The 13062-nt window shown below is 46.0% G+C and overlaps 1 protein-coding gene across 2 annotated transcripts in view; it reads right to left on the bottom strand.

Annotated features, from left to right (window-relative positions):
• The window catches only part of NRAP (nebulin related anchoring protein), a 137986-nt gene that overhangs the window by 64846 nt on the left and 60078 nt on the right, over positions 1–13062 (bottom strand). For both annotated transcript variants that reach the window (XM_077454995.1, XM_077454996.1), the window contains 2 exons: positions 5460–5567; positions 2753–2851 (listed from right to left, as the gene is read on the bottom strand). In XM_077454995.1, the coding sequence (XP_077311121.1) occupies positions 2753–2851; positions 5460–5567 (207 nt within the window). The remainder of the gene's footprint in view (positions 1–2752; positions 2852–5459; positions 5568–13062) is intronic.

The raw sequence follows: 13062 nt of genomic DNA, 5'->3' as shown, positions 1-13062 counted from the left end.
CTGCGCCTATACTGCGCTTACGCAGTATGGCGGACAAGGAGATGCCAAAGGTCTCCGAAGATGAACGGCACCTGCACACTGAGTCCAGGTTCAAGCCCCACCATCCAAGTGGACATAGAGTTAGAATAAAAATTTGCGAGAACATGAGGGGCCCTGTTACTATGTGCTGTTTTACATCATCTACCCTATGTCCACTTGAATGGTGGAGCTTGAACCTGGACTCAGGGAAGAAGGTACTATTAAGTGCACAGGCGCCGTTCATCTTCGGAGACTTTCGGCTTCACCTTGTCCCCTGTACTGCGAAAACGCTGCGCCTGCGCAGTACGGGGTGGACACTATCCGATGGGGGGACACTTCTTGGCAGAACACCGGCACTGGAAATCTACAGTTCATTGAGGGGACCATGAATGCCAACATTTACTGTGACATACTGAAGCAGAGCATGATCCTCTCCCTTCGGAGACTGGGCCGCAGGGCAGTATTCCAACATGATAATGACCCCAAACACCTCCAACTGCTGCCTTGCTAAAGAGGCTGAGGGTAAAGTTGATGGACTGGCCAAGCATGTCTCCAGGCATCCTCAAATGGAAGGTGGAGGAGAAAAAGGTCTTTAACATCCACCAGCTCCATGATGTCATCATGGAGGAGTGGAAGAGGACTCCAGTGGCAACCTGTGAAGCTCTGGTGAACTCCATGCCCAAAAGGGTTAAGGCAGTGCTGTAAAATAATGGTGGCCACTAAAAATATTAACACTTTGGGCCCAATTTGGACATTTTCACTTAGGGGTGTACTCTCTTTTGTTGCCAGCTGTTTAGACGTTAATGGCTGTGTGTTGAGTTATTTTGAGGGGACAGCAAATTTACACTGTTATACAAGCTGTACACTTACTACTTTACATTGTAGCAAAGTGTCATTACTTCAGTGTTATAACATGAAAAGATATAATAAAATATTTACAAAAATGTGAGTGGTGTACTTACTTTTGTGAGATACTGCATACACACACACACACACACACACCATATTGTCAAAAGCATTGACAATATGCCTGTCCTTACATGCACATTAACTTTAATACTTTAATGGCATCCCAGTCCATAGGGTTCAATATTGAGTTGGCCAACTCTTTGTAGCTATAACAGTTTCAACTCTTCTAGGAAGGCTGTCCAAAAGGTTTAGGTGTGTGTGTGTATGGGAATGTTTGACCATTCTTCCAGAAGTGCATTTGTGAGATCAGGCACTGATGTCGGACGAGAAGACGTGGCTCGCAGTCTTTACTATAATTCATCCCAAAGGTGTTCTACTGGATTGAGGTCAGGATTCTGTGCAGGCCAGTCAAGTTCCTCCACCCCAAACTGGATGGATGAGCGAGTTTGGGGTGGGCTGGCCTGCACAGAGTCCTGACCTCAACCCGATAGGATTGGAATGAATTAGAGCAGAGCCTGCGAGACAGGCCTTCTCCTCCAACATCAGTGACTGACCTTACAAATGCGCTTCTAGAAGAATGGTCAAACATTCCCATAGACACACTCCTAAACCTTGTGGACAGCCTTCCCAGAAGATTCAGAGCTGTTATAGCTGCAAAGGGTGGGCCAACTCATTATTGAGCCCTACAGACTGAGATTGGTATGCCATTAAAGTTCATGAGCATGTAAATGCAGGTGCCCCATTACTTTTGCCAATATAGTGTATATATATTTTTGCATTTATTAATGCAAAAGTGGGCATAACTTTATTCACTTAGGTTTCATATGTTGGTAGAGTATTTCTTTCTCTATAGTAACTCTTGTTCTTTTTCATTGCAGGTAAATAATGGATGCCAAGCAGAAGCAATGTGGCGTCATTGAGTTCCTGACGAAGGAGGGGTGCAATATGCCCAACATCCACAGAAGGCTACAGGAAGTTTATGGACATGACACCATTGACAAGAGTCAATAATGAACGCTATTGCTCTTGTTGATGGTGTCATGTTCGTAAACCTTCTGTAGCCTTCTGTGGATGTTGGATAGTGTGCACCCCTCCTTCGTCATGACGGCACATTGCTTCTGCTTGGAATCCATTATTTACCTGCAATGAAAAGGAAGAATTATGCCCCATACACACGGTCAGACATTCCGACCACAAAATCCTTCGGAATTTTCTGCCAGATTTTGGCCGAAACTTGTGTTGCATACATATGGTCAACAAAATTGTCAGAAAATCCAATCGTTCGGAATGAGGTGACGTACAAAACATACAACGGGACTACATAGGCCAGTAGCCAATAGCTTTCGTCCCCAATTTTTTTTTGAGCATGCGTGGCACTTTGTGCGTCGGAATTCTCTACACGTGATCTGAAAAAGTCTGATCGTATTTTGTTGTGGGAAAATTTTAGATCCAGCTCTCCGACAGAAAAAGTCCGATAGAGCCCATGCAAGATCGGATTTTCCAACAACATAATCCAATTGGACTTTTTCCGTCTGAATTTCCGTGTGTATGGGGCATAAGAGTTACTATAGAGGAAGACTCTACCAACATGTGAAATTTGAACAACCTGTGTAAGTTAATAAAAAAATATATATACATAATCGCTCTAAATGATATCACTAAAGATTTGTAAGGGGTGAGATCTACTTTGGGTAGCCCATGTCCATCGGTAACCCCTCTAGCAATTTGCGCTTGGCGTTATCAGCGCTGCGCACAGAACATAGGGGATTTTGAGTGGGGATCTGCCGCACACCTTATCAGCAGACAACACAAGCCCGCCACTTACGTCGCTCAGCTGCTGGGCATTGACCTTGGCCTGCACAATCTCCGGTGTATCCGTTACAGAGCTGTACTTCAACTTGTCGATGCTCTGACGGTAGTGTACCTGCGGGGAAAAATGGCCATTTGAACACGCAACGCTACTAAAGAGGAATTAAATTGTCTGGCGGACTTTCTAATCTAATTAAACACAACAATTTTCCTGGACGTGCGGCTCCATCTCAGCAAGCTTCGCGCTGTTAAAAAAATAATGGATTCAATTAACATTCCTGGCGTTATGGCTTGTGGGAAAAAGAAATCTCATGTCATTCTTCTGTTTCCTATATTTTATATTAATAGCAAAGTTAGATAAATTGTAACACATTATCGTCCATTTTATTTTTATTTTTTCATGAAAAGGAAACACATTTTGGCTTAATATTGTAACATTTAGCAGTCTTCTCTGTGACAAGTCTTTCACATTTTACTTGTTTGCTGTACCGTATTTTAACTAGTTCAGCCCTCTACACCCTCAATAGAGCAGAGCAATTTTACATTTCTACTGTGGGCCTTTTTAATTAGCAATAAGGCAGCATTCACACCTCAGCATAGCGTTTTTGAGCATTTTTCCGGTGTTATTTCGTGCATTTTTATACAGTGTTTTGTGGCTTTTTTTATTAGCCAATAGAGAAAACTATCATCTGTTGCATCATTCGTTGCTAGGTTTTTCTGATTTTTTAGCTCTTTCATCAGCTTTTATTTCCTTTTTTATTATTAATATTAATTTATTTTTATTATTATTATTTATTTTGTTAGGGTAAGGGGTCAGAGTTAAGGTTAGGGTCAGGATTAGGGTTTGGGTTAGGGGTTAATATTTTATTCATTGTTCTATTAATATTTATTTTTATTTTTTTAGGGTTAGGGTGTTAATACTACTACTACTACTACTACTAGTAACAATAATAATAATAAATGAATAAATAAATGTAAAAAAATAATCATAAAGAAATAAATAAATACAATAAAATAATACTATGTAATAATAAATAAATAATGAACCCCTAACCCGAACCTCTAACTTTTTAAAATAGTAAAATAATAACAAATAAACACCCTAATACTAACACAAACTAAATAAATACATAATAAGAATTATCATTATAAACAATAATAATAATAATAATAATAATAAATACATAATAATAAGTATTATTAATAATAATATTTTTTTCAGGTTTGGGGGTTTATTAATATTATTGTTGTTATTATTATTATTATTATTATTATTATTAATAATAATAATAATAATAATTTATGTAATATATATTAAGGTTAAGGTTAGGGATTAATTATTATTATTGCTTAATTATTTATTTATTTATTTATTATGCTTATTATTTATTTGTGTATTTATTTTACATTCATTTATTCACATATTATTTTAAAAAAAAATGTTTTTTTCATTTGAGTGAAAAACACATGAAAGCACACAAAAATGTGCAAATCACACATTTTCGTTAATTTCTACAAGAATAAAAATGCGACAAAAACACACAAATCTGTCCAATTTGAGTTACAAAAAAAATCTCAGGCATTTGGCTTCAGGTGATTTGGAGTGGAGATGTGAACCAACTCCATAGAGAATAATTGATTTGCCTGTACAGGTTGCAGATCCACAGTACATTGTGGAGGGCCGGTGTTCTGGCATATTCAGTCCGGCCATCGGATACTGTCCGCCCCATACTGCGCAAGCGCAGCGATTGCGCAGTACGGAGCAGAAGGATCTTCGGAAAATCTCTGAAGATGAACGGCGCCTGCGTCGTGAGTGGAGGTGGTAGCCCCACCATCCAAGTGGACATAGGGCTGCTCATATTAGAGGGTCCCTCACCACCTCGCTTCGCTCGCCACGCTTTGGGCATGGCCTCGCTGCGCTCAGCTCTTTTATATTCTAACTCTATGTCCACTTGGATGGTGGGGCTAGAACCTGGACTCACGGTGCAGGCGCCGTTCATCTTCGGCTATTTTCGGAATCTGTGTGTGCTGTGTACTGTGCATGCGCAGTCCACAGTGGTCACTATCCACTGGGGGACACAATATGATAAGACACCTGTCCTTAAGTGGTTAATCCTAATTCTCATATGGAGTATTATTACCAGTGCTCAATGTGACAGCTTCATGTTTAAGGCTCCTGGTTAAGTCGGCCATGCATGGATTAAAATTTGGCTAAATCAGCCAATCCGCTGGTTGGAACAAAAAAAAAAAAGACTCATCTATGGACAGCTTTAGGGAGCCAGTACCCACCAACATCCTAACAACCAATGACTCCCCCTTGCTGGGAATATTCAGCTGTCAGCCAGGAATTCCCAATTGACAACTGAATGTAAACAAACAACCTCTTACCTTGCAACAAAGTTACAACAATGTTGCAGTCTAATCATTGGAGAAGACTGAGGAAATGCTTCCTCCTGCCTGCAGCAGACAGATGCCATCATCTCAGCCTAGGCAAAGTCACTGGACTGGAGTTCAAGGACAGCTTTTGCATTGGTAAAAAGTGCAACTTTTCTGAAAATATAATACTGTTCCTTTATACTGCGACATGTTAAGAATTATGACTGACCGATGCCATATTTTTTTTTCTCAACAAAGGCAGTGTATGGAATTTATGACAATATTATCATGCTGGAAAGTGTCACTTATAAGGGAATCTTTAAGAGCAGATATGCGTTGGGACTTACATCCTTCAATGGCTCCAGCTTCTTGGTGGTCTGGTAAGACGGGGCGAGAGTAGCCGGGTAATAATACTCGCCATCAGTGATGTCATTCTTGTCTGACTTGTAGGACAACTGCAGGACACACATGTTACAGTCACTCATACAGCTTTCAATAGAAATGAACAGATACACGTGTAACTTGCCAATCCAGGAGTGCCATTTGTTGCATTATGATATATTGTACATAAACAGACACAAGCTGAAAATGCAGCCATACTTTCAGGCCCCTGAAGGGGGCGATAACAGAATTAATACAGACAATTAAAGAGTTGGAGCGGTCTGCTGACGGGGTGTTGAAGCTCTTTATTCTGCTCCAGCAGACACTCCCTAAATGCCAATTATCATAATTATATCTTATTTTCTGAATATTTTGGATGCCATGGTTAGTTTTATTTTTTTATAACCCACTTAGGGAGTGGCGAATGTCTGTAGTTCAGTTTCAAAGCAAAAATTCTGGAAGGTATTAAAATCATAAAAAATAAGAATCTGTTTTGATATCAGGCCTCCTCCTGTATAGCGGACGTCAGGAAATGGCAGGGACAGGCACATGTGTGTAGTGCTGTGCACATGTGAACATGCTAAGAGTTGGAGTCAGTAAAGTGATGACTTGTGTGCAGCTCTATGGTTCTAGCTGTGCTTCTGTTGTTTTAGGACCTGACCGTGTTGTCTGACAGGAGTGCCTGGATCACAAGACTCGCTTATGCCGCGTACACACGATCAAACAAGCGGGTGGAAAAGTCCGGCAAACTCAAGTCCGCCGGACAATCCCCCCGTGTGTAGCCTCCGGCATACTTTTTTGACCCGAAAGTACGGCGGACTTAGAATGCCGTGTTGCACTCCAATCTTCCCGCCGGACTCGCATTTCGGCGGACAATCCGGCCGTGTGTATGCCAGTCATTTTAAAATGAGCGGACTTTTCCCGTCCGGAGAAAAGTCCGCTCATTTCGAGCGGGTCTCCAGGTAGGCGGGGCCCGCGAAGGAGACGTCGCTGGCCCCGCCGCCTGGTGTGGACTTAAAGGGGAACCCCAACGCCGAAAAAAATCGGCGTGGGGATCCTCCCCAAGTCCACAACAGACCCTTGTCCGAGCACGCTACCCGGCCGGCCAGGAAAGGAGGGGCGAGCGAGCGCCCCCCCTCCTGAGCCGTACCAGGCCGCGTGCCCTCATGCCCTCATGTGACATAAAGCCATGTGACACCGCCCCTTGTCCCTATATAAGTGGCAGCGCAGCGCGTCCCTGGCATTGCGGCCGGAGAGATCGTCGAGTCAACATCTCCTGGAGAAGAAGAAGAAGAAGAAGAAGAAGAAGAAGAAGAAGAAGAAGAACGGAAGGCGGCGACGGCGTCAGAAGACCGGGCCACCGCCTGTAAAAGAGCTATAAGAAGGCGCGGTGGCCCGACAGAAGAACCGAAGAGGGGGACAAGACCCCCGAAGTCGGAAGAAGAGGCCGGCGGCGAGGAAGAAAGCCGGACTCCTCCGCTAGCAAAAGAGCTACAAGAAGATAGCGGAGGAGTCCGGCGAGAAGACCCCCGAAGACGGAAGACCCCCGGAGCTGTGCAATAAAGTATTTTATCTCGTGTGTTGTGTTTTTTTTGTACTTTTATTTTACAGGTGAATGTGTAGGGGTACATTGTACCCCATACTCATTCACATAGGGTGGGGGGCCGGTATCCAGGGGTCCCCTTATTAAAGGGGGCTCCCGGATTCCGATAAGCCCCCCGCCCGCAGACCCCGACAACCAACGGCCAGGGTTGTCGGGAAGAGGCCCTTGTCCTCATCAACATGGGGGAAAGGTGCTTTGGGGTGGGGGGGCCGCGCGGCCCCCCCTTCCCCAAGGCACCCCCCATGTTGAGGGCACGCGGCCTGGTACGGCTCAGGAGGGGGGGCGCTCGCTCGCCCCTCCTTTCCTGGCCGGTCGGGTAGCGTGCTCGGACAAGGGTCTGTTGTGGACTTTGGGGGGGACCCCCACGCCGATTTTTTCCGGCATTGGGGTTCCCCTTTAAGTCCATACCAGGCGGCGGGGCCAGCGACGTCTCCTTCGCGGGCCCCGCCTACCTGGAGACGCGCTCGAAATGAGCGGACTTTCCTCCGCGTGTGTGGGCGAGTCCGTTCATTTCAAAAGTAGGGTGGATAGTACGGCGGACTTAGTACGCCGTATTAGTCCGCTGAAAAAGTGCCGTGTGTGGGCAAGTAGCCCGTTCGGAAAGTCCGACGGACAGTCTGGCGGGAAGTCCGCCAGACTAAGTACGTCGGACAGACGGCTACGTGTGTACGCGGCTTTAGAGAACTTGTGAGTAGTGATGGCCGAACGGTTCGCCCGGCGGTCGTTTCGCGGCGAATTTCCGACATTCGCGGTCCGCACGTTCGAACGCCTTTTTCCGTTGTTCGCCGCGGCGGACTTACGTGTTTAATGTATACAAGAACTTTAACCTTTGGTGACACGTTTATCATGTGATACAGGACAGCCAATTGAGACATGACAGCACATGGACACTTGTACATTCCCCCTAACCTATAAATACACCCGATCCGGTGGCCATTTTACATTCTTTCTTCTGTTAAGATAGGGACAGGTTCCTGTGTGGAGTAGGGAGAGATAAACCACTAGCTATTTGGTACACAAAAGTTCTTTTCAGGACTGGTATAGGTGTTAGGTGTTGATAGGTTTGCTGTGCTGCTGATTCTTGCAGCAGCCTGAGTGTCTTTTGTTAGTTTAGAGAAAGGGAAAGGACGGTGTATGCTACAGGGACAGCCAGATTAGTCTTTCATCATCATCATCATCATCATCATCATTAGCTGTTACTATCAAGGTCCACAAAAGAGCTGTTCCAGTAACCACTAATCGTTCTCTTTTTTTGCCAATTTGTATAGGGACAGGAAGGAAGCAGTGTTGTCAGGCAGTGAGGGTAATTTTAAAGACTTGCTGTTATTATTAGTTCCACAAAGGTTCTTTTCAGGACTGGTATCAGTGGTACAGTAATAGGCTTGTACATGTATAATATTCTTTCTTCCAAATATAGAAAGGATATTATACTTGACTGCTGCCCTTCTGCTGCAGTCTGCTAAACATTCACAACTCACTTGTTCCACAAAAGTTCTTATAAGGACTGGTAACTTGGTATAGGGTGCTACGGTACATAGGCTTGAGTGCGGTACAGTCTGCTGTTCTGTAAGGACCGCTATCGGTCCACAATAGATAGGGTTGACGTGCACCACTGCTGACCGCTGCCCTATACTGCAGCAGTCCTTCAGCGGTATAGGGACTGACGTACAGTCTGCTAATCACTAACACACAACCTGCTTGTTCCACAAAAGTTCTTATAAGGACTGGTAACTTGGTATAGGGTGCTACGGTACATAGGCTTGAGTGCGGTACAGTCTGCTGTTCTGTAAGGACCGCTATCGGTCCACAATAGATAGGGTTGACGTGCACCACTGCTGACCGCTGCCCTATACTGCAGCAGTCCTTCAGCGGTATAGGGACTGACGTACAGTCTGCTAAACACTAATACACAACCTGCTTGGTCCACAAAAGTTCTTATAAGGACTGGTAACTTGGTATAGGGTGCTACGGTACATAGGCTTGAGTGCGGTACAGTCTGCTGTTCTGTAAGGACCGCTATCGGTCCACAATAGATAGGGTTGACGTGCACCACTGCTGACCGCTGCCCTATACTGCAGCAGTCCTTCAGCGGTATAGGGACTGACGTACAGTCTGCTAAACACTAATACACAACCTGCTTGTTCCACAAAAGTTCTTATAAGGACTGGTAACTTGGTATAGGGTGCTACGGTACATAGGCTTGAGTGCGGTACAGTCTGCTGTTCTGTAAGCACCGCTATCGGTCCACAATAGATAGGGTTGACGTGCACCACTGCTGACCGCTGCCCTATACTGCAGCAGTCCTTCAGCGGTATAGGGACTGACGTACAGTCTGCTAATCACTAACACACAACCTGCTTGTTCCACAAAAGTTCTTATAAGGACTGGTAACTTGGTATAGGGTGCTACGGTACATAGGCTTGAGTGCGGTACAGTCTGCTGTTCTGTAAGGACCGCTATCGGTCCACAATAGATAGGGTTGACGTGCACCACTGCTGACCGCTGCCCTATACTGCAGCAGTCCTTCAGCGGTATAGGGACTGACGTACAGTCTGCTAAACACTAATACACAACCTGCTTGGTCCACAAAAGTTCTTATAAGGACTGGTAACTTGGTATAGGGTGCTACGGTACATAGGCTTGAGTGCGGTACAGTCTGCTGTTCTGTAAGGACCGCTATCGGTCCACAATAGATAGGGTTGACGTGCACCACTGCTGACCGCTGCCCTATACTGCAGCAGTCCTTCAGCGGTATAGGGACTGACGTACAGTCTGCTAAACACTAATACACAACCTGCTTGTTCCACAAAAGTTCTTATAAGGACTGGTAACTTGGTATAGGGTGCTACGGTACATAGGCTTGAGTGCGGTACAGTCTGCTGTTCTGTAAGGACCGCTATCGGTCCACAATAGATAGGGTTGACGTGCACCACTGCTGACCGCTGCCCTATACTGCAGCAGTCCTTCAGCGGTATAGGGACTGACGTACAGTCTGCTAATCACTAACACACAACCTGCTTGTTCCACAAAAGTTCTTATAAGGACTGGTAACTTGGTATAGGGTGCTACGGTACATAGGCTTGAGTGCGGTACAGTCTGCTGTTCTGTAAGGACCGCTATCGGTCCACAATAGATAGGGTTGACGTGCACCACTGCTGACCGCTGCCCTATACTGCAGCAGTCCTTCAGCGGTATAGGGACTGACGTACAGTCTGCTAAACACTAATACACAAGCTGCTTGGTCCACAAAAGTTCTTATAAGGACTGGTAACTTGGTATAGGGTGCTACGGTACATAGGCTTGAGTGCGGTACAGTCTGCTGTTCTGTAAGGACCGCTATCGGTCCACAATAGATAGGGTTGACGTGCACCACTGCTGACCGCTGCCCTATACTGCAGCAGTCCTTCAGCGGTATAGGGACTGACGTACAGTCTGCTAAACACTAATACACAACCTGCTTGGTCCACAAAAGTTCTTATAAGGACTGGTAACTTGGTATAGGGTGCTACGGTACATAGGCTTGAGTGCGGTACAGTCTGCTGTTCTGTAAGGACCGCTATCGGTCCACAATAGATAGGGTTGACGTGCACCACTGCTGACCGCTGCCCTATACTGCAGCAGTCCTTCAGCGGTATAGGGACTGACGTACAGTCTGCTAAACACTAATACACAACCTGCTTGGTCCACAAAAGTTCTTATAAGGACTGGTAACTTGGTATAGGGTGCTACGGTACATAGGCTTGAGTGCGGTACAGTCTGCTGTTCTGTAAGGACCGCTATCGGTCCACAATAGATAGGGTTGACGTGCACCACTGCTGACCGCTCACCTATACTGCAGCAGTCCTTCAGCGGTATAGGGACTGACGTACAGTCTGCTAATCACTAACACACAACCTGCTTGTTCCACAAAAGTTCTTATAAGGACTGGTAACTTGGTATAGGGTGCTACGGTACATAGGCTTGAGTGCGGTACAGTCTGCTGTTCTGTAAGGACCGCTATCGGTCCACAATAGATAGGGTTGACGTGCACCACTGCTGACCGCTCACCTATACTGCAGCAGTCCTTCAGCGGTATAGGGACTGACGTACAGTCTGCTAATCACTAACACACAACCTGCTTGTTCCACAAAAGTTCTTATAAGGACTGGTAACTTGGTATAGGGTGCTACGGTACATAGGCTTGAGTGCGGTACAGTCTGCTGTTCTGTAAGGACCGCTATCGGTCCACAATAGATAGGGTTGACGTGCACCACTGCTGACCGCTCACCTATACTGCAGCAGTCCTTCAGCGGTATAGGGACTGACGTACAGTCTGCTAATCACTAACACACAACCTGCTTGTTCCACAAAAGTTCTTATAAGGACTGGTAACTTGGTATAGGGTGCTACGGTACATAGGCTTGAGTGCGATACAGTCTGCTGTTCTGTAAGGACCGCTATCGGTCCACAATAGATAGGGTTGACGTGCACCACTGCTGACCGCTGCCCTATACTGCAGCAGTCCTTCAGCGGTATAGGGACTGACGTACAGTCTGCTAAACACTAATACACAACCTGCTTGGTCCACAAAAGTTCTTATAAGGACTGGTAACTTGGTATAGGGTGCTACGGTACATAGGCTTGAGTGCGATACAGTCTGCTGTTCTGTAAGGACCGCTATCGGTCCACAATAGATAGGGTTGACGTGCACCACTGCTGACCGCTGCCCTATACTGCAGCAGTCCTTCAGCGGTATAGGGACTGACGTACAGTCTGCTAAACACTAATACACAACCTGCTTGGTCCACAAAAGTTCTTATAAGGACTGGTAACTTGGTATAGGGTGCTACGGTACATAGGCTTGAGTGCGATACAGTCTGCTGTTCTGTAAGGACCGCTATCGGTCCACAATAGATAGGGTTGACGTGCACCACTGCTGACCGCTGCCCTATACTGCAGCAGTCCTTCAGCGGTATAGGGACTGACGTACAGTCTGCTAAACACTAATACACAACCTGCTTGGTCCACAAAAGTTCTTATAAGGACTGGTAACTTGGTATAGGGTGCTACGGTACATAGGCTTGAGTGCGATACAGTCTGCTGTTCTGTAAGGACCGCTATCGGTCCACAATAGATAGGGTTGACGTGCACCACTGCTGACCGCTGCCCTATACTGCAGCAGTCCTTCAGCGGTATAGGGACTGACGTACAGTCTGCTAAACACTAATACACAACCTGCTTGGTCCACAAAAGTTCTTATAAGGACTGGTAACTTGGTATAGGGTGCTACGGTACATAGGCTTGAGTGCGATACAGTCTGCTGTTCTGTAAGGACCGCTATCGGTCCACAATAGATAGGGTTGACGTGCACCACTGCTGACCGCTGCCCTATACTGCAGCAGTCCTTCAGCGGTATAGGGACTGACGTACAGTCTGCTAAACACTAATACACAACCTGCTTGGTCCACAAAAGTTCTTATAAGGACTGGTAACTTGGTATAGGGTGCTACGGTACATAGGCTTGAGTGCGATACAGTCTGCTGTTCTGTAAGGACCGCTATCGGTCCACAATAGATAGGGTTGACGTGCACCACTGCTGACCGCTGCCCTATACTGCAGCAGTCCTTCAGCGGTATAGGGACTGACGTACAGTCTGCTAAACACTAATACACAACCTGCTTGGTCCACAAAAGTTCTTATAAGGACTGGTAACTTGGTATAGGGTGCTACGGTACATAGGCTTGAGTGCGATACAGTCTGCTGTTCTGTAAGGACCGCTATCGGTCCACAATAGATAGGGTTGACGTGCACCACTGCTGACCGCTCACCTATACTGCAGCAGTCCTTCAGCGGTATAGGGACTAAGAGTTTTGTCACAGGGTCATTTAAAAAATGACATGCAGAGGAAGAGGCAGGCCCTTCCGCAGGGGTGGTAGGGGTAGGGCAGGAGCAACAGGCTTGAGCCAAAGTGGGAAGTTGCAGAAGGT

The sequence above is a fragment of the Lithobates pipiens genome, unplaced genomic scaffold, assembly GCF_037356315.1.
Source record: "Lithobates pipiens isolate NorthernLeopardFrog02 unplaced genomic scaffold, aLitPip1_a1.2 Scaffold_25, whole genome shotgun sequence".
Taxonomy (NCBI): Eukaryota; Metazoa; Chordata; class Amphibia; order Anura; family Ranidae; genus Lithobates; species Lithobates pipiens.
Note: the sequence above shows the minus strand (reverse complement) of the source record. Positions and strands in the feature narration are given on the sequence as shown.